At 35.6% G+C, this 25,615-nt stretch overlaps 5 protein-coding genes across 5 annotated transcripts; 3 read left to right on the top strand and 2 right to left on the bottom strand.

Moving 5' to 3' along the window:
- The first annotated feature begins 669 nt into the window (after nucleotides 1–669).
- Nucleotides 670–5,011, top strand: LOC126655565 (external alternative NAD(P)H-ubiquinone oxidoreductase B1, mitochondrial-like). The gene is made up of 10 exons (XM_050349798.2): nucleotides 670–870; nucleotides 1,148–1,424; nucleotides 1,596–1,802; nucleotides 1,993–2,243; nucleotides 2,381–2,600; nucleotides 2,710–2,814; nucleotides 3,838–4,101; nucleotides 4,179–4,300; nucleotides 4,571–4,690; nucleotides 4,776–5,011. Exons 1-10 carry the CDS (start codon nucleotides 782–784, stop codon nucleotides 4,861–4,863), a joined length of 1,743 nt encoding a protein of 580 aa, XP_050205755.1. The 5' UTR covers nucleotides 670–781; the 3' UTR covers nucleotides 4,864–5,011.
- Nucleotides 5,012–5,105: 94 nt separating this feature from the next.
- On the top strand, nucleotides 5,106–8,254 carry LOC126655566 (external alternative NAD(P)H-ubiquinone oxidoreductase B2, mitochondrial-like). Its single transcript, XM_050349799.1, has 10 exons — nucleotides 5,106–5,454; nucleotides 5,543–5,816; nucleotides 5,916–6,122; nucleotides 6,267–6,517; nucleotides 6,608–6,827; nucleotides 6,920–7,024; nucleotides 7,221–7,484; nucleotides 7,564–7,685; nucleotides 7,770–7,889; nucleotides 7,980–8,254. The coding sequence occupies exons 1-10, from the start codon at nucleotides 5,366–5,368 to the stop codon at nucleotides 8,065–8,067; spliced, it is 1,740 nt and encodes a 579-aa protein (XP_050205756.1). The 5' UTR covers nucleotides 5,106–5,365; the 3' UTR covers nucleotides 8,068–8,254.
- LOC126655568 (external alternative NAD(P)H-ubiquinone oxidoreductase B4, mitochondrial-like) lies at nucleotides 8,227–11,300 on the bottom strand. The gene is made up of 10 exons (XM_050349800.2): nucleotides 10,830–11,300; nucleotides 10,468–10,747; nucleotides 10,171–10,368; nucleotides 9,839–10,089; nucleotides 9,524–9,743; nucleotides 9,337–9,441; nucleotides 8,997–9,260; nucleotides 8,793–8,914; nucleotides 8,584–8,703; nucleotides 8,227–8,491 (listed from the first exon to the last, which is right to left on the bottom strand). Exons 1-10 carry the CDS (start codon nucleotides 10,916–10,918, stop codon nucleotides 8,404–8,406), a joined length of 1,737 nt encoding a protein of 578 aa, XP_050205757.1. The 5' UTR covers nucleotides 10,919–11,300; the 3' UTR covers nucleotides 8,227–8,403.
- A 407-nt stretch (nucleotides 11,301–11,707) lies between these two features.
- Nucleotides 11,708–13,394, bottom strand: LOC126657670 (uncharacterized). The gene has a single exon (XM_050352400.2). It carries the CDS (start codon nucleotides 13,199–13,201, stop codon nucleotides 11,912–11,914), a length of 1,290 nt encoding a protein of 429 aa, XP_050208357.1. The 5' UTR covers nucleotides 13,202–13,394; the 3' UTR covers nucleotides 11,708–11,911.
- Nucleotides 13,395–15,129: 1,735 nt separating this feature from the next.
- Nucleotides 15,130–25,333, top strand: LOC126655190 (vacuolar sorting protein 18). The gene is made up of 23 exons (XM_050349229.2): nucleotides 15,130–15,372; nucleotides 15,471–15,683; nucleotides 15,763–15,902; nucleotides 15,980–16,075; nucleotides 16,152–16,219; nucleotides 16,299–16,400; nucleotides 16,651–16,795; nucleotides 17,084–17,227; nucleotides 17,325–17,444; nucleotides 17,627–17,683; nucleotides 18,174–18,233; nucleotides 18,778–18,885; nucleotides 19,571–19,713; nucleotides 20,520–20,598; nucleotides 21,186–21,248; nucleotides 21,383–21,513; nucleotides 22,088–22,193; nucleotides 22,335–22,523; nucleotides 22,983–23,210; nucleotides 23,507–23,662; nucleotides 24,087–24,245; nucleotides 24,683–24,796; nucleotides 24,932–25,333. The coding sequence occupies exons 1-23, from the start codon at nucleotides 15,210–15,212 to the stop codon at nucleotides 25,103–25,105; spliced, it is 2,958 nt and encodes a 985-aa protein (XP_050205186.1). The 5' UTR covers nucleotides 15,130–15,209; the 3' UTR covers nucleotides 25,106–25,333.
- The last annotated feature ends 282 nt before the right edge of the window (nucleotides 25,334–25,615 follow it).

The raw sequence follows: 25,615 nt of genomic DNA, 5'->3' as shown, positions 1-25,615 counted from the left end.
CACCAATCATCCTCGACGAAGTTTTCGTTGCCTTCAACTTCAACGAATAGGAACAACAACCGGCAACTATCTGCCGCCATCACCAGTTTGAGACCGAAGGCGGCGATGGATGGAGAAGAAGATGGCAGGCGGTGATGGAAGGCGGTGATGGCAGAAAGAAATTAACGAAGAAGAAGAAGATAGCAGGCAGTGATGGCAGAAAGAAATTAACGAAGAAGAAGAAGAAGTCTAGAAAAGTAAATGTTAATGTTAAATTAGTCTAAATGGAGATTAGTTAGCTAGGTTTAATTAGGTTAAGGAAAAAGGGCAGAAAAGGTTCCTAATGTTAATTAATTAGTGATTTAATTAATTAGGTTTGTTTAGGGTTTTAGTTAATGTTAATTATGATAATTTAGAGTTAATTAAGATTGAATTTTTTAATTAGTTAGTCTCACTCTCTCTTTTTTGTCAGAAGGGTGAAATTGATCCGGTTTTGCCAAACTATGGGTTCAATTGATCAGGTTTTGCTAAATTGTAGGTTGAATTGATCCGGTTTCATAAATTTGAACTTATTTGATATTTCGTGCCAAGTTGAGAGGGTGAAATGATCCTTTGTTCAAAATTAAACCATTGGAAAAGCTAATTGAAGATTAGATGAGTGATATTGACTTATTGGTGTCGGAGATATATCTCAGTTTGTCTTTTTATAGACAAATAAAGTAAACAAATCTAATAAACTATATTTGTAACAAGCTATCCATTTTGATCATACTGGATCAAATTATTGTGTGAAATTTGAAGTATGGAGATTGGTTGGTTGTTGAAGAGAGCTTCAAAAGCTATCCATGGCCACTCTTCTTACTCTAAGCTTCTCCTTCTCTTCACTCTCAGGTTTGTTTTCTTTGGGTTTCTTCAAGAAATGCATTATCTTTCCTTGAAATCAAAACATAGCTAAAAGTTAAATTATTTTTCAATGTGGCTTTTATAAATAAATGGTCTAAAGCCATTTTAAAGATTCAGTTAAAAAGCTTTCTTCTTTCACCATTTTCACATGATTCAGTTAAAAAGACTTCAATTTTTGTTTAATAATAGATCTATTGACCTTTTGATTTCTCAGCATGTAGACTGTAATAGAATTCCATTCATACCTTCTTATGATATGTTGCAGTAGTGGAGGTTTAGTAGCATATTCTGAGTCACAATCTGAAACCGGTGTGCCGGCTGTTGATGTAAATCAAAATGAGAAGAAAAAGAAGAGAGTAGTGGTTCTGGGTACCGGATGGGCTGCTATCAGCTTCCTCAAAACTCTGGATGTCTCATCATACGATGTTCAGGTTGTCTCTCCTCGGAATTATTTTGCATTCACCCCTTTGTTACCTAGTGTAACCTGTGGGACGGTTGAAGCTCGAAGCATTGCAGAGCCTGTACGCAATATTATCAAAAAGGTAGATGAGAAAAGTGGCAATGAAAATTGTATGATGGTTTTTTTTATGTAAAAATGCTGCATATGTCCATTGTATGTGCTTCCTGGAAGTCTTCTAGATCCTGTCTAGATAACATACATAAGCCATTTCTTGGACTCTTATTGTTATTGAATTTCTGTTTTGAACTGGCAGAAAAATGGAGAAATTAAATTTTGGGAGGCAGAATGCTTCAAGATCGATGCTGCAAACAACAAAGTTTTGTGCAAGTCTAATATTGAGAACAACATGGTGGGAAGTGGAAATTTTTCTATCGAATATGACTACTTGGTTATCGCTGTAGGAGCACAAGTAAACACTTTTAACACCCCTGGTGTCACGGAGAACTGCCACTTTCTCAAGGTAGGATCAAGCAAGTTGTACAATGTGGTGATAAGTGTCATTTTCTTCTGTTGTAAAAGAGAGGTTGCTTCTTGTTAGTGTTATGCAGGTTCACATGACGACATGTTTGTGTTCCATTAAACTTTTATCAGCAAATTTGCAAGAGATGATTTTTGTAAAAATTCATGAGAAACTTTGTTATTTGGTTTAGGACTTGGAAGATGCTCAAAAGATCCGGAGAAGTGTGATTGATTGTTTTGAAAAGGCTGTTCTACCTGACCTAACTGAAGAAGAGCGAAGAAGAAACCTTCATTTTGTAGTTGTTGGAGGAGGTCCTACTGGTGTGGAGTTTGCTGCAGAGCTGCATGACTTTCTCCAAGAAGATCTATCCAATCTTTATCCAATGGTTAAAGATCTTGTGAAAATAACTGTCATCCAATCTGGAGATCACATTTTAAACATGTAAACATATTACTGAAACCTTCTCTGACTGTGCATCGTTTGAGTATGAGTCATCATTTGGAATTTGAAACTGTAAGTTTATCAATTTTTCTGGATGAATTATATTCATCCTTAGCAGGATGTTGTATTCTTTGTAGGTTTGATGGGAGAATCAGTTCATTTGCTGAGCAAAAGTTTCAAAGGGACGGTATTGAAGTTCAAACTGGATGTCGAGTTGTTGGTATTTCTGATAAAGATATCACCATGAAGGTCAAAGCCAAGGGAGAGATTTGCTCTATACCACATGGCTTAGTTGTATGGTCTACTGGTGTTAGCACTCGCCCAGTCGTGAGGGATTTCATGGAGCAAATTGGGCAGGTTTGTTGCAAGTTCCTACTCTGAATGTATAGAAGTTGACTACCAGATGAAGTATGGTTAAGCTATATTCAATCAGTTTACTCCACCTAGACTTTCATTGTATATGTAGGCCAAGAGGCGTGTTCTTGCAACTAATGAATGGCTGAAAGTAAAAGGATGTGAAAACGTGTATGCACTTGGAGATTGTGCGACAATTGATCAGCGTAAGATAATGGTATGTGAAGCTTATTGCTTCTTGGCTAGTTTTTGTTAAACCTGTTAATTAGTCAAGGTGACTTTACTTTGTTCTTTTTTGTGAATTAATTTTGATAAGGAAATAGTTCACCTAGTTAAAATTAGTCACACAGGGCCTGTAGTACTGCAATTCATTTATGTTAGAGGAAAATGAGAACATACCATACAAAATGTCACTTGGCACTGATTTATGCATATTATTTTCAGATAAAAATGGAAGTCTTCAATCAAGTTTGTGTTTGTGGAGTTAAGACTGCTAGTGGAATCTTCCTTATGACATCTCTCTAAATATAAATATTTGTAAATATGATTTTAGAAAGTGGTAATGGCATGTCCTTACCTGGACCTCATCATCCAAAAATTATGCAGTTCTGGACTAACTTCTCTGAGGAAGTTGTCAAAATCTTTTTGTTATTCATTTTCTGGAAAGAGGGAGTTCTTTAAAGATCATATATGGCATGAGTAGCTTTAGGAAAAAGTTACATTGTACTTTTCTTCCCCTTCCAATCATTTTAGCAGGTTTATCAACTTTGTAGATTTCTGAAAAATAATCCCATATCTATTTTAAAAGGCTTAATTACTTAAAAACCACTCAACTTGATTTTTTTTCCGTTTATACCTGACCTAGGAAAAAATTCATTTATACCCTGACGTTTGTATTTATATTTCACCTCTACCCCGAGGCACTAAATTAACCTTTTTTCATTAAGAAAAAAATTTAAAGTAGTTCTTCATTTTTAACCTAAACTAATTAGAGTTTAATTAAAAATAAATTTTTCTCTAAATGAAGGACTATTTTAAACTTTTTTTTAAATGAAAAGAGGTTAATTTAATGTCTCGGGGTAGAGGTGAAACATAAATACATACGTCAGGGTATAAATGAATTTTTTTCTAGGTCAGGGTATAAACGAAAAAAAAGTTCGAGGTGGGTGGTTTTTAAGTAATTAAGCCATTTTAAAATTACATTTGACATTTATATCTTGGGTTATTGATATGTCTTTAGGAAGATATCAGTGCCATATTTAAGGCTGCAGACAAAGACAACTCTGGTACCTTGACAGTTCAAGAATTCCGAGATGTGGTAGATGACATACTAGTGAGGTACCCTCAGGTGGAACTTTATCTGAAAAACAAGCATCTAATGGATGTGACAGATCTATTGAAAGATTCTGAAGGTAAAGACAGAAAAGAAGTGGATATTGAAGGGTTTACGCAAGCCCTTGCTCATGTGGACTCACTGACCAAAACCTTTCCTGCAACTGCACAGGTACATACTTATTAGTAGTCATAATAAAAATGCTTTTGCAGTCAAGTACGCGACAAGTAATATCTTTAAATTTTCAGGTTGCTGCGCAACAAGGTACATATCTTTCACATTGTTTCAACCGTTTGGAGGATTGTAAAAACGCTCCTGAAGGTCCTCGGCATTTTGGAGGTTCTGGGCGTCATCAGTTTCGTCCATTCCAGTATGATATATGCTTTAACTGTTCATTTCTTCCTATTTAACTCAGTGTTATATTCAGTATCAGAAAATTATGCAGCTGATTTTTCTTTCTTCTGCAATCTTGAGTCAGACATTATCTTTGCTCTTTTATATTTTGTAATCTGATTTTAAAAGGCATTTGTTCCATTCACATCAATGCTTATTCCATGTTTACTAATTTGTTATTTATGCTGTTTTGTTTGGTTTTTTACCCTTCCTGACTTTTAAACTGCTGATAACTTTTAACTGGAAGGTACAAACATTTTGGGCAATTTGCTCCTTTGGGAGGAGAGCAGGCTGCTGCAGAACTTCCTGGAGACTGGGTTTCCATGGGTCATAGTACCCAGTGGCTCTGGTATTCTGTATATGCAAGGTGATTATGTGTGTCCTTAAGCTGATTATTGAGTATTTTAACTTTTGTTTTGCATGAAGTTGATAAATGTGACTTTTTGATTCAGCAAACAAGTTAGCTGGCGCACTAGGGTGTTGGTAGTCTCCGACTGGACTCGCAGATTCATTTTCGGAAGAGATTCAAGCCGTATTTGAGGCATTAACTATGCCATTCTGTGTAAAATATCTCAAGGCACATTTTTCTTTCCCAACTGTATTCAGTTTTATTGAAAATCCTTTGTAAATAGTTTGTAAATTCAAATGATTAAACTCTTTTCATTTCCTGCTTTTGGGAATGAGTGAAGCAACACGTCTACAGTACCAAGTACCAACCTCTGAGATAGAAATCTTGTCTTGCACGGTTTCTAATTTTGTTTTTAAATGGTCAAACTTGTTAATTAAACAAATAAAGAAAATTAAAAGAAAAAGAAGAGAATATCAAATCTCTGCTTTAGTGATGGTTGAGATTAAAATGGTACGCAATAATTACTACTAAGTCATACAGGTACTAGTTTCACGCATGCACTTTTTTAGGATCTGCAGACAGCCGAATACTAAACCCTTACTTTTTGCCTGGATTTGGTCTTGTCCTTAAACAAAAGAAAACAATTGGCATTATTGTTACTTTTTTTTATTTTCTTTTCTTAATTCTCATGCAATGAGAGGCTTCACGTTCTATGAAAGAATCTCTAAGGCGTTTCATGACAACCCAGTAGTTTCTAAGCTTCTTGTCATCTCCTCTGTCAGGTGATCATCAAAACTTTTTCAAGATGTTATGTGATTTAATTCGTATTACTCACGTATTGATAATCACATCATGCCTTTGTTTCTGTAGCGGTGGAGGTCTGCTGGCATTTTCTGATGCCAACCAATCTCAAACCTTAATATCTGAATCTGCTCAAGGTGGAGGCAAGAAGAAGAAGGTGGTAGTGCTAGGAACAGGTTGGGCCGGCATTAGTTTTCTCAAAAACTTGAAATGTACATCCTATGATGTTCATGTTGTGTCGCCCCGCAACTATTTTGCATTTACTCCTCTCTTACCAAGTGTTACTAATGGCACCGTGGAAGCTCGCAGCATTGTCGAACCAATTCGGAATTTTGTGAGGAAGGTAAGCCATCACTCTCCAATATTATAAAATCTTCCTTTTTTTTTTGGCTCGAGGCATATATGAATCTCTGATTAGTGAGAGCTATTTTTCATCTTGCAGAAGCCTTTTAAAGTTGATTTCAAAGAAGCTGAATGTTACAAGATTGATCCTGTAAATAAGAAAATTCATTGTCGATCTAACTCTGCCAAGAATTTAGGTGGGACTGAAGAATTCACGATGGATTATGACCTTTTGGTGGTTGCCATGGGAGCTAGTTCAAATACTTTTAACACCCCCGGTGTATTAGAATATGCTCATTTCTTAAAGGTACATCAATGTTGATCCATGTTTAAATTTATTTAGTTCTGAAACAAAGAATCTTGTGCAGCTCAAAAACAGAAATAATAAAATTCTTCCTTGTCAAGTTGAATGAACAAATTTTAATGTATAGCTTCTGAATTCATGATGCAGGAAGTGGAAGATGCTCAGAGGATCCGCAGGTCCATAATAGATTGTTATGAAAGGGCAAACCTTCCAGATATAAGCGAAGAAGAGAAGAAGAGGATCATGCATTTTGTAGTAGTTGGAGGCGGTCCAACAGGAGTGGAATATGCTGCAGAGCTTCATGACTTTGCGTTTGAAGATTTAGCTCGGTTATATCCTTCTGTCAAAGACTACCTAAAGATTACACTTCTTGAGGCAGGCGATCACATTTTGAACATGTAAACCACATAAATTCTTTTTGGAAATGTATAATGTACAAGTGAAAGCTGTGATAATGAGAATTGGATTTCAAATGTCGTTACTTGCAGGTTTGACGCGAGAATCACTGAATTTGCTACAGAGAAGTTCAATAGAGATGGTATTGATGTAAAGACAGGTTCGATGGTCGTAAAAGTTAACGAGAAGGACATTTCTACCAAAGATGGGAAAACTGGCCAAACTGTTTCTCTACCTTATGGAATGGTTCTTTGGTCAACCGGTATTGCAACTCGCCCTGTAATCAAAGAGTTCATGAAGCAAATTGGTCAGGTTTGTATTTTACAACTAAAAATCCATCTTTATATTCCAGAGTCTACTCAGCAAACAGGGTTGTTTGAGAATTCATCTATTTCTAAGCACAGGGTAACAGACGTGTTCTGGCAACTGATGAATGGCTGAGGGTTGAAGGATGTGATACCATATATGCTCTGGGTGACTGCGCCACAATAAATCAACGCAGTGTCATGGTATGTAACATACTTTAGTGCATACATAGCTTCACTTTTCGCTAGTGAACTACAATTGCAAGACATAGTTGAAAAAATGCAGTACTTCTTAGGTGTTGGTTGATATTTTAAACTGGCTATGTTCATATGGAACATGGGATGCTGGTTTAACTTTGTGCTACAATGATTAGTTCTGATTCTGTTTGTCATTCATCAGGAAGATATAGCAGCAATATTCAGCAAAGCAGACAAGAATAATACAGGTTTTCTGAATCTCCAAGACTTCAAAGAAGTAGTTGACCACATCTGCGAGAGATACCCTCAAGTGAATCTTTATTTGCAAAAGAACAAGCTGAAGAAGTTTGAAAATTTACTTGATGATTCTCAAGGAGACAACAAGAAGCAGATAGATATCGAAACATTTAAGAAAGCTCTATCTGAAGTGGACAAGCAAATGAAAAATCTTCCAGCAACAGCTCAGGTGCACTTTTCACATTTTTCAAGCTCTTTCTTTCCTATATTTGAACTTGCTATGGCTTTAATTAACGCTAGTTTTATAGGTTGCTGCTCAACAAGGTGAATACTTGGCAAATTGTTTTAATCGCACGGAGGAATGTGAAAAGAATCCAGAAGGTCCTCTCAGATTCAGGGGAACAGGCCGCCATCGGTTTCATCCTTTCAGGTACTTGCCCGACTGACTAAACGCACAGCATATTAGTCATAACAGGGAATATGCATTTGAAACAATTGTTGCTTGTAATGTAAGGTACAAGCACTTGGGACAATTTGCCCCACTAGGAGGAGAACAAACTGCAGCTCAGCTTCCAGGAGATTGGGTTTCAATTGGTCATAGCACTCAATGGCTCTGGTACTCGGTGTATGCAAGGTAATTTTCTTATACAAATTCTTAACTTTTTTTTAACTCTATGGATAGAATATATCATAATTGTCAAATTTCCAACTCAAAACTTTTCAGTAAGCTGGTTAGTGGGAGAACAAGAGTGCTGGTGATATCTGATTGGTTCAGAAGGTTCGTATTCGGAAGGGACTCTAGTAAAATCTGAGACTGGTATCATTTAATTCTCTAAAATCTTCCGTTGTACTTTTTATCAACTCCCATCCTGGTTTTACTAAAGTTTATGTCTGTTTCAGTAGAAAATAATCCCTAACAAGCACAACATTTATTTATCTTGCATTGTATTGGCCAGAAGCCTAGAACTAAATGTCTTTAATGCAGATAAATTTCGCTTATGACTATTGTTAAAGGCACTGCTTGATGTTGCAGGGAAACAAAATCTGCAATTTTCAGTCCTCAACCAAAGCCTTACAAAGTTACAATCAAAATAGACTAGTTTAATGAAATGAAAACATTACTCTTCTTATATCAGAACAAAAAAAGATCAGATTTGACTTGAATCTCTTCCAAAAATGAACCGTCTAAACCAGTCAGACACCACCAACGCTTTGGTTCGCCAGCTGATGAGCTTGCTGTAAAAAGTTGATCACAATCAGTAAATAACTATTATGTTTCAGAAATTAAAAGATACATAAAGAGCTGAATATATAAGAACATTGATTACCTTGCGTAAACTGAGTACCAGAGACACTGAGTACCATGACCAATAGAAACCCAGTCTCCCGAAAACTGAGCAGCAGTCTGTTCTCCTCCTAACGGAGCGAATTGTCCAGAATACTTGTACCTTACAAACAGAAACATCTATGGATCAATATCTTCATTTGCAACCGAACTACTCTAAAAATGAATTGGCCATCTTTACAGAACATATACCTGAAGGGCTGAAAACGATGGTGACCCGATCCTCGAAATCTGAGAGGACCCTCGGGATAAGTTTCACAGCGTTCCATCTGGTTGAAGCATTTTGCAAGGTATTGGCCTTGCTGAGCAGCAACCTGTGATTTATATATTTTAAGATAAAGGTTGAATAAGAACAAGGTAAGAAGCGATAAAACGAAATCAAGTTAGTTTTATCACCTGAGCTGTTGCTGGAAGGTTCTTAACTTGAAAATCCACTTTAGATAGAGCATTCTTGAAAGTTTCAAGGTCTATCTGTTTCTTGTCATTCTCTTGAGCTTTCTTCAGCATAGCATCAAAATTTTTCAAGTGGTTTTTTTCCATATGAAGCTTAACCTGAGGGTACCTCTCATATATTTGGCCAACAACTTCTTTCAAGTCTTTTATATCTAAAGCACCAGTATTATTCTTGTTAGCTTTGCTGAAAATTGCTTCTACATCATCCTGAAATGAAGAATCAAACTAATAATTGTATCATGTTGCACATAGAGAATAATAGAAATATGAGCATTCACTTTACCATGAGCCTGCGTTGATTAATGGTGGCACAATCACCAAGGGCATATACTCCTTCTGATCCTTCGACCCTTAACCACTCGTCAGTTGCTAATACACGCCTGTTAGCCTGTGTTCAAATACATCTCAGGAATGACTTTCTGCAGATGAAGCAGTATTTTGTAAATGAGAAAGAAGAACAAAAAGTTAACCTGGCCGATTTGCTTCATGAAATCTACGATTACAGGGCGAGTTGCTATGCCAGTGGACCAGAGAACCATTCCATATGATATGGAATCAGTTTGTCCAGTTTGTGTTTCCTTGATAGAAATATCCTTATCCGACACTTTGACAACCATCGATCCTGTCTTTACATGAATCCCGTCTTTTTCGAATTTCTCTCTAGCAAAATCACTTATTCTTTTGTCAAACCTGTGTGTTAAAATCGTGCAACATAAGTTGTTCATCATTCAAAAGCTGCATAGATCATAATCGTAATAACAATTCGGAACAATCAAATTTTTTACATGTTTAGAATTTGATTGCCTGCTTCAAGCAATGTTATTTTGAGGTAGCTTTTTAGTGAAGGATAAAGATTTGCTAAATCTTCAAAAGCGAAGTCATGAAGTTCTGCAGCATACTCCACGCCTGTTGGACCACCGCCAACAACTACAAAATGCATTATCTGCTTTCTCTCTTCTTCACTTACACTCGGAAGGCTCGCGCGCTCGTAACAATCTATCACTGATCTACGGAGCTTCTGAGCATCTTCTACTTCCTATACTCAATAGTCCATTTCCATCTGAAACTGATAAAATTACTAACTAGGAAGCATCAGTGAAAGAAAATCATTACTTACCTTCAAGAAATGGGCATGTTCTTCAACACCAGGGGTGTTGAAAGTATTCGGACGAGCTCCCATTGCCATCACCAACACATCATAATCCAAAGTGAACTCCTTAGTCTCACCGGAATTCGATGATCGACAGTAAACTTTCTTGTTTGCCGGATCAATCTTGTAGCATTCAGCTTCCTTGAATTCGACATTATAAGGTTTCTGCAAAGCAAGAATCATATATTTAACTTTTAAGGACTAACAATCTTATTGCATATTGGCTCTTAATGTTATAAAACATTCTAACATTATGCTCTTCACCTTCCTGACAATATTGCGAATTGGTTCGACAATACTCCGAGCTTCCACCGTTCCATTAGTAACACTAGGTAATAAAGGAGTAAATGTGAAATAGTTTCTGGGGGATATGACATGAACATCATAATTTGAGTTTTTCAGGTTTTTCAAGAAACTAGTTCCACCCCAACCAGTTCCAAGTACGACCATCTTTTTCTTTGTCTTAACTTCATCTTCACAAGATGAATCCGTGATTAAACTCTGGAATGGACTTGCATCTGAAAAAACCAGCAAGCCACCACCACTACAACAACATTTACCAAGGAACACACACAGTGAGACATGAACACATAAGGCGAAAATAAATCATGAAAACAAAAACCAACCTGACTGTGGAGATGATAATAAGCTTGGACAAAATAGGGTGGTCATGAAAAACTGAAGAGGCTCTGTTGAAAAAAGTTGAGCCTCTCATTGTAAAACCCTACTTTTGTTTTTGTTTTCTCAATTATGATTTTATTTTATACTGGTCGTCAAAGAAGGAAAATTCAAGTTTAGGGTTTAGGCTCATTAATGGGACGTGAGTAAGTCTGAATATATATTGCAGCTGAATAGGAAACAAATATAAGAATTGCTGGGTTTTTCATGTTTCAAATTTTATTCCTTTCCTATTTCAGTTCTTACCTTTTTGAACTTTTTTTCCCAATTTAGTAGAAATTTGCTTGCCTGTCAAGAAATTAGTAGGGCGTCTGGTTTTTTTCAGTCTTTTTTTGTTTCAAGAAAATGTTTGGACACCTTGCCATTTTCGGCCTAAGTCGAACAACCATCATCATTCTGTAATTCCTGCATCGCAACGATTTTCTTTTGTTCTCTCGATCAATAACTGTTATCAACACAATTGATGGATATGATTTTTGCAACTTAAGATCTATGTAGCACGGACACGGAAACGGACACACAGAAATAGGAGACGGGGACACTTGACACAGCCAAATGATGTTATTTTAAAGTTTTCTATGTTAAAAATGAAGTTTCTGTGTCCGAAATGCCAAATTTCTGAAACGCTTTCCTAACGAAAAACGTTGATTGAATGAAGTGTCCGTGACTCCGTGCTATCTAGCTTAAGATCAGAACCATACTAATGAAGTTCTAGGCAGTACAAACGAGATGACTTAAATTAAGACAAGAATAAGATGTTTGTAGATCAAATCAAATCACATCAATTAGATCAGTGATCATTCAACAATATTACAGAGACAGTAGAAGCATATAAGATGAATGGATTCATTAAAAAATTGGTAACTACACATAATTTGATATTCAATCAACAGCAAGAGACAAGCTTATCCCATTATTGCATTGTAGAAATCAAAATTAACTAAACAAAACTTACAAATCAATTTAACAGAAGAACCACAAACCATAACAAGAGTTATAGCTTACCAACATTCATTAACAAAACCAGCAACTAAAGTTCCTCTTCATCTTCTTCAAAATCAAACCTTAAAGTTTGACAAACAGAGTCCTCTGCTGTCTCTTCTCCTTCATCAATACAAAAGAAGGATTTCTTCCCAACCAAATCAGCCACCCTTTTAGCAGCTCCAGAATCTCTCGGGGTCTCATTAACACATCGAAAAGTCTTGATCTTTGGCAGCACATCACCCTTCAACGAATTCGATATCACCGATTCCTCAACCACACAGACAGGCACCACTAACTCATTCGGAACTTCACATTTCTTCTTCCCTCTGCTACAACTGATCTCAACTCTCTGATTCACTCCAGTTTCGCGCGAACGCCTCTTATTCGCATCTTCCTTATCACTATCAGGTAGAGACCTTTTCCTAGCCTCACTTGCAGACACATTAGATCCAATCTGATTATACCTGCTCGGTATAACTCTTCCAGGCTTGACCAATTTCCTATTAGGCACAGATTTTTCTCCATCTTTGAACAATGTCTTGGGCTGAATTGAAGCAATAACCCCAACTTCTTTCTTCACCAACTTTCTTGATCCTACAGTAGTAGCAGCCATTTTTGGAGCTTGAATCTTGCGCGACTTTGGACTTAAACTCGAGCTTTTACCCCTTTCTTTAGTAGCTTTCAACTCATCAACTTCCTCAAGCTTCCAAAAACAAGATTTCCTACGATTCTTTGTCGAAACAGGAGTGGCCACTTCTTGCTTATTAAACAACCTAGCCTTAGTAGCAGAATATATCTCAGATGGCCCCAAACTCATTCCTCTTCGCTTCTCAATCTTAACAGTCTGTTTGGGCTCCATGAATTTCGCCGGCACAGCTTTCCCTTTCTTCTCACCAATCTTTAAACTCCGCTCCACCTTTTCGAGCCTCAGCGATTCCAATCTTGACGATAAACGGCTAATTTCTTTCTCAATCGCTTCAATCTCCTCATCAATCTTTGTCTCATCTTCTTGACTCACATTCTTGGACCCCAATCCATCCCGTTTGAGAACAATCTTCAACGGATTGTTGAGTTTAACAGTACTATTATTGCCTTGAGAGTTGACGATGATGTTATTAGACTTGAGAGGCTTGGTGGGTATTGAGGGTTTGAAAAAAGCAGCGGACTTTTCAAGAACAGGATTCATATTTTCTTTACTGCAACTGGATTCAAGAGATTGGTTCCACCAAGAAGATGATGACGATGATTTAATCATCAAGCCCAAAGAATCCTCTGAATCCCCATCGTCGAATGCTTCATTGTTCCATACTTCTGGGTACTGAAGTATACTACTCATTGTTCTTCTTATTTGGTAAAAATAAACAAAAAAATGATGGTGTTTCTTCAAAGGAATCAAATCAAGATTGGCTTTTACTTTGTTGTTTCTTATTGTTGCTTTTGAAATTGGATTTTCTTGAAGATTTAATCTCTGGTTTAATTGAGGGATTTTTTTGTGGGTTGTCTCTGGTTTTTAAGATTTTTTTGACCGTTGGGAGATGTATACGTTGGGAGCTGGTGTCGTATCAGCCGTTTGATGAAAAACGGCCGTTATAGACGCTCCGATTTGATTTAAAAGGTTATTTTGGTGTATGGGTCAAACAATGGGGCCCAGTAGGAGCGTATTGGTCTATAAACGGCCCATAATATCTTATACTACTCGAAAGACTTAAATGATAGGGTAAATTAGGATAAATACTCCATTTTTAAAAATAATTAGATTTCCTACCTCAATAAAAAAAAGATAAAGAAAATACCTCACCCTTTTATTGTTTTTATTTTTTTACTCTAATAGATATTTATATTATAATTATACCTAACTTTTATTATTATTTTACTCTAGTCATAATTTTTTTACTCTCAAATGACAACTGTCATTATTTTCTTTTTTCTCTCTTTCTTTTCTCTCTCCTCTCTCCTCTCTTCTCTTTCTTCTTTTTCTTCTTCTTCTTTTCTTTTCTGTTTGGCTTTTCTTCGCCATTTTTCTTCTTCTTCTTCTTCTTTTTTCTTCTTCTTTATTTCTTCTCTTCTTCTTCGTCGTTCCTTCATCGGTCGTCGTCGCTCCGCCATCACTCAACCGTCGCTCCGCCGTTCTTTTCATATTTGATTTTAGTTTTTCTTAAATTCGTGGTGATTATTACGATTTATATTAACTTTTATATCTAAATAAATTATTCTTTGATTTTCTCAATTCTAGATCTAAAAATCTGCATGAAAACGATTTTATGATTGAAAAAAACGATTTTATGCACAAAAAATAGCATCTGATTATCATATGAGTATCACTGCATTATCATAATATTATCATAACACTGCAGAAAAAATGATTTTTTTTAAAAGATAACGTCTGATTATCCTATGAGTATCACTATATTATCATGTTGTTATCATAACACTGCAAGAAAAAAATGATTTTCTGGAGAAAATAATATTTGATTATCATATCGTTATCATAATATTATCATGTCGTTATCATAATATTATCATATGATACCGAGATGATAATATTTATGGTAACTAGATGATAATGTTGTGATAATATCTATGATTATGTTATGATAAAACAATGTCTGATTATCATGTCAGTATCACTACATTATCATGTCGTTATCATAACACTGCAGTATGATAATTAGATGATAATGAAGTATGATAAGGTTATGATAATTGTATGATAACCTACGAAAAAAATAAACTACATAAGTGTTTATGATAACCAGATGATAACGGAGTAAAATCATAAATATTTTAATACCGAGAGTAAAAACATAAATCTGGAAAAAAGATGAGGTATTTTCTTATAACTTTTCCGTGTTGAGGTATAAAATGTAAATATTTTTATTTTTGGAGTAAATACCTAAACTTCCCTAAATGATAGTCTGCCCTCTCAACTTGCAAATAATGATCAATTAGCACATAATTAAGTTTATGGTCAATTTAGTATAAACTTGGTTTTTTAATCAATTTTCCCATTTTAACATAATTATTCTTATCAGAGATGAGAAACACATGTCAAATCAGGTGTAACAAAGCAGTAATTTGATTAAAAAAAAAATAAAGTTAGGACTAAATTGACTATAAAATTAAAATATGAGCTAATTAATTATTTCTTACAAATTAAGGGTGCAAATTGTTACTCAAGTCCTACTCGAAACGATGAGTTTTCATATCAGACTCAGACATTCAAAACGACGTCGTAAAAGCAAAATTGGATTAACTAACTACTACTAACCAATGGTTTGGTAGTCGTATATAAACACTTTCCCGGCGATCTCAAAAACTAATTCCGATCAGGTAAAACTGAAAAGATGGATCAGGGGAGGCAGTTGTTCACGGTGGATCTTCTGGAAAGATACGCAGCGAAAGGGAGGGGAGTGATTACATGTATGACAGCTGGCAACGACGTAATTGTAATCGGAACTAGTAAAGGATGGGTAATTCGACACGACTTCGGCGTCGGAGATTCTTACGGTAATGCAAAAACCTAACCTGTCAGCTATTTTTGTTAAAATTTCACTGAATTAGGTCTCTAATTATGTACAATTTTGTGTGTGAATTAAAATTCAAAGAAATTGATCTAACGGCGGGAAGAGGAGGAGAGCAAAGTGTACACAGAGTGTTTGTTGATCCAGGAGGCTGTCACTGTATTGCGACAGTGGTCGGGAGTGCGGGTGCTGAGACTTATTATACACATGCTAAATGGAATAAGCCTCGTGCTCTGACTAATTTGAAAGGTCTTGTTGTTAATGCTGTTGCTTGGAATAGGCAATTGATTACTGAAGGTAGTGTTTTTTGTTTTTTAATTTTTATGTTGACTAATGCAGATTATGAGATGATTGTTAGTTTTACGTTGAAATGCAGCTTCGACGAAAGAAATTATCTTAGGGACGGATAATGGACAGCTTCATGAGGTTGCTGTTGATGAGAAGGATAAAAGAGAGAAATATGTTAAATTTCTCTTTCAATTAAGGGAACTTCCTCAACCGTTTATGGATTTGCAGGTCAATATCATGAAATTATTTGAGAAAAAGAACAAATTTGGCTTGCATGCAATCGTTAATGTTTACTGTATGTGCAGATGGAAACAGCTAACTTAAGCACTGGAACAAGATATTATGTGATGGTTGTTACTCCTACCCGACTTTATTCATTCACTGGGATTGGATCCCTGGAGGTATGTTAATTCCTGGTATGTGTATTCTATGTTATGTAACTTTAATTCCATGCTAATTTATTTGCTTTATCACTAGACGGTTTTTGCTAGTTATTTGGAACGTGCAGTGCATTTTATGGAACTGCCTGGAGAAATACCAAACAGGCAAGCACTTTTATTCTATTTACAAGTTTCATGAACTATCTCACCTTAACAGTCCTTCCATTTATTAATAAGCTTTCAGTGAGCTGCATTTCTTTATCAAGCAAAGAAGAGCGGTGCATTTTGCATGGCTTTCTGGAGCAGGCATATATCATGGAGGTCTAAATTTTGGAGCACAGAACAGGTATAGACCAACATTTCTTACTCTTTCTTCTAGTATAGTGACATAACAATTAATCCTCTAGATATTCCTGGATCTGTCAGTCTTTTCTCTCTGTATGGGCAATGTATATTCTTTAGTTATTGATAATTCTTCTGTTTCTGGTATGATTTTATGGTTCACAGTTTGGAACAAATTAGTCAATTTTGTTGATATTTGCAGTTTGTTCTGTTACATAAAATTTTCTCTTACAAGTATTTATTGGTTCTGGTAGTTATTCAACTGGAGATGAAAATTTTGTGGAGAACAAGGCTCTTCTGGACTATTCAAAATTAAGCGAGAGTGCTGAGACAATTAAACCAACTTCAATGGCGGTGTCTGAATTCCATTTTTTGCTTCTCATCAGAAATAAGGTTAAGGTGTGTTGCAATAAGCGGTCATGATTAGTTGACCCTATGTCATTCCAGCTTCTTTATTTATGCATCCCGATAAGGGGTTTTGTTAAGTCTGTATTACTGTTTTTATTAAAATTCTAGCCATTACGCTTCTAATTCGCATCCTTTTCCACTTAAGTTTATTGTTCGAACTGACTGAGAATTCATGCTTTTCACATTAGGATCCTTTTACATTTGCCATGGATACCTGTGTTATTCAGTAATCTATCTTTAAGCCTTTAAAATTGATCCGCAAGTTAAATTCTTCTGTAGGTTGTAAACAGAATCAGTGAGCAAATTATAGAGGAGCTTCAGTTTGATCGAGCATCAGAATCAGTTTCAAGGGATATTATTGGATTATGTAGTGATGCCACTGCTGGCTTGTTTTATGCGTATGACCAAAATTCTATATACCAGGTTTATACCCGATAATAACACCATTTTTTCCATTTTTGTTACTATTGGAAAATAAAGAAATATTTGCGTTCATCGTTTTGGAATGAACATATTACAGGTGTCTGTTAATGACGAAGGCCGGGACATGTGGAAGGTGTATCTAGACATGAAAGAATATGCTGCAGCTTTAGCAAATTGCCGTGACCCACTCCAGAGAGACCAAGTATATCTATTGCAGGTAATTTTGGGAAAACCACATTACAAGTAAAATGAAGGTTGTTTTGTTTTAAATATCGAGTATTCTTGTCTATATCTTAGCAAAAGTATTATTTGTGCGACTATAAATGCCTCTAGTAGAAGAAAGTTGAGAGAATTCTCTTTAATGTGATTGCTTTATATTTGGAGTTATTTCTTATGCAGGCAGATGCTGCATTTGCATCCAGGGATTTCCAGCGAGCGGCATCTTTTTATGCAAAAGTAAGTTCTCTTTTTGTAGTGTATCTGGTTCTGTATATATGTTCTCATCATATTTTTCATGTAACCTGATGTCAATGAATTCTTTCTAAATGCGGATTGTGCAATTTCATATGTACGAGTAAACTCGTTCCTATCTTGTTTGCCATGTAGCATGATCACATCCTCAATTGTGGTCCCTTGGAGTTAATTTTTGTACTGGTAAAAGGCGTTGATAAAAACAATAATCTTTCAAATGGTTCATTTTGCTATGGTTAGATGACACTTTATACATGAACCAAGAAGCATTTAAGTATGAACCTGCTCTCTATCATAAGAGTCATTGCAGATTTGAGCTAGTATTATAAACACATGCAGCCATGTCAAATACAATGATGAGGGTTGGTACTGGCAATTGAAGTGGCTTCCATAAAATTCAGAATTTGAAGCCCGTTGACAGTCTCACCTCCCTTTTTTATTTAGACTAACTTAACTGACTTAAGGTGTTATGCAGGTAAACTACATATTGTCATTTGAGGAAATCACTTTGAAGTTTATTAGTGCAAGTGAACAGGTAATGGCAGATTCACAGTATAATTACCTTTTCCAGCATAATTTGCATATTATAGAAATTCTTATTTGATGAACCATTTCTGCTTATAAAATATTTCATGATCATTTTTTTTTCTCTTTCCCTTTTTTTATTTTTTGAAAGGAGGGTGAGGGCAGGTAAGTGTACGTCTTGCTAATAATAGAGTTTGACCAGGATGTTAATTCAATATGCAAGTCCCTGTAGTATTATCATTACTTGGCTATTAACTTCAAAATTCGACATCGTGGATCTTGTTCACATATTTGGCCATGCTTATTATGAGAACTTGCATGCACAATCCGATGCATGGTTTTTGGGTTCTAAGCTCTAACTAATGAAATTTGAGCAGAGATAGGCGCTTGACGAAAAAGTTGATGCATGTGAAGAATGATATGAATCATTAATACACAATAGATGAGTGGGGATTGCATTATGCGTAGATATAAATCAACTGAAATGTTGTCTTTTGGAAGTTGAGACTTGGGAGGCATAATAAAACATTCTTGGCTGGTTTGCTTACGTGCAGGACGCATTGAAAACATTCTTGTTGCGGAAGCTTGACAACTTAACGAAGGATGATAAGTGCCAAATAACAATGATTTCTACATGGGCAACTGAATTATACTTGGACAAGGTTTTGTAACTTATGTTTTTTCTTTCCATGCATTAGTCTCAATGAAATCTGACTATATAAACTTGCTTCACGCTATCCTTTGGTGTGATAAAAGGCATTATAGAACTCATTGATCTTAGTGGAAGAATAGGGGCATATGCATATGCATATGTTTGATTTGATGAATCCGACCACACTGGTCATTATAGAATCATTATGCAACCTTTTGTTTTCCCTACAAAATCTCATATTTCCACTTGTATGTCCACAACATTTAAATTTTAAAAGAAGATAGTTGCTTTGTTGAGAATAGGGGCTTTATTGTTTGCGTGATGTTTGTAGAACTTTGTATATAACTAGGCATTTCATAGCTTTGAAATCACATTCAGAACATGTTCTTACCGAGCAGTGTTCTGCATCCTAAGCAAAAGAACTAGCGCCAAAGCATCAAAACAACTTTTGGATATATATATATATATATATATATATATATATTACATTGTTATGTACTTGCTGCACAAGTTCTACTCTCTGATATTTTATATATGGTATATTGAAAACTTGAGTTGCTGCATTCTAATATGGGGATTTAGCTTGGTACTGTTTTAAAGGCATTTTATATTTGATGCAGAATTTATCTGCCACTATAGTTTATCCTTAAGAGTCATAAAACTGGCACTTGATTTTATATTTTAATTATGTTTAGATAAATCGTGTACTTTTGGAAGAAGATAATGCTTCAGAGAATCATAGCTCTGAGTACCAATCAATTATTCAAGAGTTTCGTGCTTTCCTTTGCGACAGCAAGGATGTCTTGGATGAAGCAACCACGATGAGACTATTGGAGAGGTAATCATACTACAAGTTCTTGCTCCATAAGTCATCTGCCAATTCATAATGTTATATTTCAGGAGTTTCTGCTGTAAATTGTTAGCCATAGCCATTGAACATGTCACTATAATGTTTGTCTCTACACTTCACGAATCTGGATCCCTATTGGGTAGCATAGCGAACTTTGAACATTGTAATGGTTTCATTTTTGTCTTTGATTGGAAGGGATAGAGGACTTCACAGTTGTGAGGTTTATTGAAATGTATGGGTTTTGGTTGTCTTCAGGGAAAACCAACATGCTGGTTTTGTTTTTATCTTTTGATTTTTATTTGAGAATCTGATTAGAGACTGGAGTTTAATTAGCTGTTGGCAGAAGAAATGTATTTTGAACTGAGAAGTAGAAGAAATTTGGCAAGCATTTTTATCTACTTTCTTTTCTTTACATTTATGGTTTTGGAAATTTCGTTTCAAAGTTATAAATTTTATGCTTGTCAAACCCAACAGTAAGAAGTATTATAAATGTACTGTATTTTTTTAGATGTTTCATGGTAATATGACACTTTTCAATACTGGATCTTTTCTTTACTTAGCATACATTATGTATGTGATAAACAGGCTTTTGTCTGGCATCAATAATTATTTCCTCATTTCTTTGCATGGTGGATGAACTGTTCCTTCATTACATAGATTTATTCGAGTCAAAACATCTTAAGTGCCAATAAACTCACTACATTTAAACAGCATACCTGATCTTCTCTTTCATCATTTTCTCTTCACTGTCTGTTGAAAGAATGGCTGTTTAGAGTTTTATGTATTTTCTGCAGCTTTGGTAGAGTTGAAGAATTGGTATATTTTGCTAGCCTGAAGGAGCAGTATGAGATCGTAATTCACCACTACATACAGGTCCTTTAACAACCTTTTTCTTCTTTTGTTTAGGTCAATGATGCCATTGAATACTAATTTTTGAATTTCAGTCTATCCAACCAAATTGGTGTTTTTGTTTTGTTAAATATGTCGGACATCTGAAATATCTCATTTTATTTTGAAATGTTCTTTTTCATGGAACCTTATCTGTTTCGTGTTTTTTAAAACATAAAGTTACTGCCATTTTTTTGTGAAATCTTCTCACCAATTTTAATTTGAAGTTAAATTTTTGGTCCTCCTTCTTCACTTGTTCAATTGGTTTGATATTTTCAGCAAACAAGATGAATTACAGAAAGAGGCTTCAAAATAAGAATAACCGACTATTTTTCGATACTATGGCTTTTGTTTAGACACATAATTATTCCTACTGCTAACAATGAATGGATAAGTGGGTGCTGGTTTTGGGTTACCCATTTGATAGTCATTGGCTCTCTTTTAAAAAGATTAATATTTCAAGACTGGATTCCGATGTCTTATTTTCTCTGTATTGACTTTCTAGTAGCAATATTCTTGTATGTCTCTAATCTTTGTTTTTCTTTTTGTGGATGGACGGTCTCTATGTTCAGCAAGGAGAAGCGAAGAAGGCTTTGGAAGTTCTTCAAAAACCTGCTGTTCCTGTTGATCTTCAGGTCCCATTCCCAACTTGAGTTCATTAATTAGAATATGGTCGATTTCGCATTTGCAAAAACTTGGACAATAAGAGTATATTACATCTTCAGTGGAATAATAGTGGAAGGTAATTAATGGCTGTTTGAAATTGCAGTACAAATTTGCCCCAGACCTTATTGCGCTTGATGCATATGAAACTGTGGAATCATGGATGGCCACGAAGAATCTACAACCAAGGAAACTGATTCCTGCAATGATGCGCTATTCAAGTGAACCTCATGCAAAGTAATGTGGAATTTTTTTATTCTTTTATGCTCCTTCAAAATGAGTTTGTATTATGTGTATGCCATGTGATGCATAGGCATTAAGATGGGATGGGGTGCTTGTAGTAATATAGCTCCCACTCATAATAAAAATTAGAAATGGTGCCGGACAATGTGTTCAATCTTGTGCTAGGATTACATTTCCAAAAAACTTTTGCTAGTAGTGGCGTTTTTTGAGATGGATTCTCTTTACGAGATCTATGTGCTTCACAATTTCAGGTATAGAAATGAAGCTTATGACTCGTATTTAAACTGGAAAATGGTGCTGGAGAGTGCTCCAATCAGTTATAGAGATGCTCATTTATCTACCTACTTAATTGAATCAATATTATTTAAAATTCTATAAATACACAGTTTCTTTTAAAAGTTTTTAAGTCTTCAATTTCAGTTGCATCTCACTCATCTGGAATGAATGATTGTTAATCAATAGATGAGCCAGTAGAAGTTCCTATAATCTTTGGAAGTGATGTTCCTTGTTTAGCTCTGTAGTATGATACGGACTGGAATATTATTTTGAATTCTGATTTAAAATGCAGGAATGAAACCCATGAAGTCATCAAATATTTGGAATTTTGTGTTCATCGTTTGCATAATGAAGATCCTGGAATTCACAATTTGCTTCTGTCTTTATATGCTAAGCAGGTTGCTTGTTCTCAGAAATGTTATTTTATCTATGTGATTTATGCTGTGAGAAATCAGAACACCTATTTTTGGTCCCAAATGATACGGAATGCTAATAATATGAAGTCTTCATGACAATTTTCTTTCTTCATTTATGGCCAGGAAGACGATGGCTCTCTTCTGCGTTTCCTACAGTGCAAGTTTGGGAAAGGAAGAGAAAGTGGCCCTGATTTCTTCTATGATCCCAAGTATGCTTTGCGTCTTTGCCTCAAGGAAAAGCGAATGCGTGCTTGTGTTCATATATACAGCATGATGTTCATGCACGAAGAGGCTGTTGCTCTTGCTCTTCAGGTAATATTTTTAAGTGCATTACATTTGGATATTCAATTTTTTTTCCTTATGTTCCATTTGGTTAGTTTGCTCTACTTTCTTTTTTCTCTCTTTTCCTTTGGGCTTTTGCTATTTTGGTTGCAAACTGTAAGAAGCATTTGGTTAGACAACAGAAAGAAAACATTCACAAAGTAAAACTCGACTACTTATGAATGATAAAAGTTAATGTCGTGTTCTACCTGCCATTTAGAGATTTCATGTCAAGTGAAATTTACATAACAATACATTTTTTTATCAGCATAATGTTTTAGGCATGGAATCTTATAAAATAGGATGAACATTTTTTCTTAAGGAGCTGCACATTCACTTTTAAAAGCATGCATTTTAACAAAATTGTTAGAGTCAATAAAGATCTTACCAAGAAACCCAATCTTTTTACGTTTCCAAACTCTAAATTGGCCTTTCCTCATGGTGCACTAGGTGGATCCTGAGCTTGCTATGGCTGAAGCTGACAAGGTTGAAGATGATGAAGACTTGAGGAAGAAGCTTTGGCTCATGGTCGCCAAACATGTTATCAAACAGGAAAAGGGTACTAAAAGGGAGAACATACGGAAGGCAATAGCATTTCTCAAGGAAACTGATGGCCTTTTAAAGATTGAAGATATATTACCATTCTTCCCAGACTTTGCCCTCATTGATGACTTCAAGGTTAGATCTTCTATCTATGCTTTGAGTAATGTTTGTGTCTTGTGGCAACTAATAAATTCTGTGCTGGCCTTCTGATTAAATAGCCATATTACTTTGACTAAATTACCATTCGTTTAGCACCACATATTTACTATTTTAAACGGTCTAACTATGGGTGGAATACGAGTATGTTGATTTTACCTTTTGGAGTAGGGTATAAGTTAATCAGAAGCTATGTAATTTACTTTGATTATCTTTGTTGTCTTATATGTTATCTTGAGCAGCTATTAGCATTTGACTTTCTCCTTTCCATGTAGGAGGCTATTTGCTCATCACTGGAGGATTACAACAGGCAAATTGAACAACTAAAACAAGAAATGAATGATGCCACACATGGCGCAGACAAGATAAGAAATGACATTAGTGCACTTGCTCAGAGATATGCTGTCATTGATCGTGATGAGGAATGTGGGGTATGGTTTTCCTGATTTCTAGTTGCTCTTGACAGGTCGCAAGTTTCACTGGAACTGTTTTTAGTTTTATATTCTCAGTCACCTTATCCATCATATGCTCCTAGTGAAGCTGAACCAACTATTAGTTATGCCAGGCACATTTGCTATTCACTCATAGGTCCATTGACTTGGCGAGTCTGACAGCAGCACATTTAAATATTCCCTAGTGTTATTTTTCCTTCAAAAAATTGCTTTCTGAAATCTTATAAAAACTCAAAAAGGTTGCTAGAATGACTGGAAATTCAGAACACACATCTTCATCAAACCTCGCTTTTATTTATTTTTTTCTTAAATGTGCTCTCTTTTAGTTGAAATTGTTAGTATCTGAAATTGTTTTTCTGAAGATTCGAATGGAAAATTTCTGTCTTATAAATTTTATTATCAGGCTTGTAAGAGGAAAATCTTGGTCATGGGTGGGGACTATCGCTCACGAGGCTATACATCAGTAGGACCGATGGCTCCATTCTATGTATTTCCATGTGGACATGCGTTCCATGCTCAATGCTTGATTGCCCATGTCACACGCTGTACTACTGAAACTCAGGTAAGTCTGGTATTTTCTGGAAGCTACTTTCTAGTTTCTAGTTATGATCGACTGTGCAATAAAAAATACCTTAGCTCAAATGTGATTTCGGAGGAGAGCACAATTCTTGTGATGGTTTTTTTGAAAAGGTTTAGTTTAAAAAAGGAGACAAAAATGGCTCATCTGCATGTTGCACGAATTACATTAGCTGCTGTTAAATTGAGCTCTCGTTTCTGAATATATTTTTCCCTTGCTTTTTGAATAAGAATACTGAGTAAAAACAACAGATGGCTACTTGGCTTGTCGCAAAAGTATGTTAAAACTTCCTAATCAGCTTACATCATGGAAACAAATCTTGTCTCGTTGATTTCAAAGATCTGTAGTTATCTTCCAGTATTTGAGTGCTACTACTTAGTATTGATCTAAACTTGTTCCCTCTGATTTTTCGCATGATGCAGGCAGAACATATACTTGATCTGCAGAAGCAACTTACTTTACTTGGTGAGGGAGCTGGGATCTCGAAGAGCGGCATAAATGAAGAATCCATTGCTAGCACAACCCCTGTAGATAAGGTATTCTAATCAGCCAAATTTGCAGTATCAATGTCAATGTAGAGTAGTTTGCTATTATTTGTGGAAAGAAGATTCGTTTTCATTCTTTTTCTGTCTTGGAGTGATTTATAACGGATTTTGTGTTGATGATATCAGCTCCGTGCACAACTGGATGACGCGATAGCCAGTGAATGTCCATTTTGCGGGGAACTGATGATCAACGAGATCTCCTTACCCTTTATTCTCCCTGAGGAAGCACATCAGGTGAGCTCATGGGAGATAAAATCACATAACCTCGGAAGCCAGCGGACACTTTCTTTACCAGTGTAATTATACTTTATTTGTTGAGCAAATGCTTGCTTGTGTCTGTAATTTATCTTCGTCTCTATCATGGCGATCGGTAACAAGGCTCCCTATGCGTGTATTTACCAATTGGCCTTCTTTGAGTTGCCAATTGGCCTCCTTCCAATGTAATTAGCATAAGGTTTTGATTTGTCGTCCTTTAATCGATATTTATTTATTCATACATTGGTAAAAGTATTACCCTTGTGCCCTGTATACTGAATTGCATTCTGCGATTGAATTAACACCTCTGAATCCAACAATCTATGTAAAACAAAAGAAAATGGCAATAGACAAGTTGAAATGCAATCCATGATTAGAACTTACTGGACATCTTTCTAGCCTGACCATTGGAGATCATGAGAAGACAACTTAAGAAACATTGATGTTCAGATATTAATGTTGGAACAGTTAGTTGATCGTCTCTATTATTTGGATGGTACACTTTTCTGTTCATTTGGCGCGACCCAAATTACAGGCCGACAAGGTCAATAAATT

This window comes from Mercurialis annua, linkage group LG7 (genome assembly GCF_937616625.2).
Source record: "Mercurialis annua linkage group LG7, ddMerAnnu1.2, whole genome shotgun sequence".
In the NCBI taxonomy this organism is placed as follows: domain Eukaryota; kingdom Viridiplantae; phylum Streptophyta; class Magnoliopsida; order Malpighiales; family Euphorbiaceae; genus Mercurialis; species Mercurialis annua.
Note: the sequence above shows the minus strand (reverse complement) of the source record. Positions and strands in the feature narration are given on the sequence as shown.

Coding starts and splice junctions, on each gene's coding strand:
- LOC126655190 (XM_050349229.2), top strand. CDS start 15,210: ATGGATCAGGGGAGGCAGTTGTTCACGGTGGATCTTCTGGAAAGATAC. Junction 16,796..17,083: donor TCATCAGAAATAAGGTTAAG/GTGTGTTGCAAT, acceptor ATTCTTCTGTAG/GTTGTAAACAGAATCAGTGA. Junction 23,211..23,506: donor CCCTCATTGATGACTTCAAG/GTTAGATCTTCT, acceptor CTTTCCATGTAG/GAGGCTATTTGCTCATCACT.
- LOC126657670 (XM_050352400.2), bottom strand. CDS start 13,201: ATGAGTAGTATACTTCAGTACCCAGAAGTATGGAACAATGAAGCATTC.
- LOC126655566 (XM_050349799.1), top strand. CDS start 5,366: ATGAGAGGCTTCACGTTCTATGAAAGAATCTCTAAGGCGTTTCATGAC. Junction 7,025..7,220: donor TAAATCAACGCAGTGTCATG/GTATGTAACATA, acceptor GTCATTCATCAG/GAAGATATAGCAGCAATATT. Junction 7,890..7,979: donor TGGTACTCGGTGTATGCAAG/GTAATTTTCTTA, acceptor AAAACTTTTCAG/TAAGCTGGTTAGTGGGAGAA.
- LOC126655565 (XM_050349798.2), top strand. CDS start 782: ATGGAGATTGGTTGGTTGTTGAAGAGAGCTTCAAAAGCTATCCATGGC. Junction 1,425..1,595: donor TACGCAATATTATCAAAAAG/GTAGATGAGAAA, acceptor TTGAACTGGCAG/AAAAATGGAGAAATTAAATT. Junction 2,815..3,837: donor TTGATCAGCGTAAGATAATG/GTATGTGAAGCT, acceptor ATATGTCTTTAG/GAAGATATCAGTGCCATATT.
- LOC126655568 (XM_050349800.2), bottom strand. CDS start 10,918: ATGAGAGGCTCAACTTTTTTCAACAGAGCCTCTTCAGTTTTTCATGAC. Junction 10,369..10,467: donor TTCGCAATATTGTCAGGAAG/GTGAAGAGCATA, acceptor CTTGCTTTGCAG/AAACCTTATAATGTCGAATT. Junction 8,492..8,583: donor TGGTACTCAGTTTACGCAAG/GTAATCAATGTT, acceptor AACTTTTTACAG/CAAGCTCATCAGCTGGCGAA.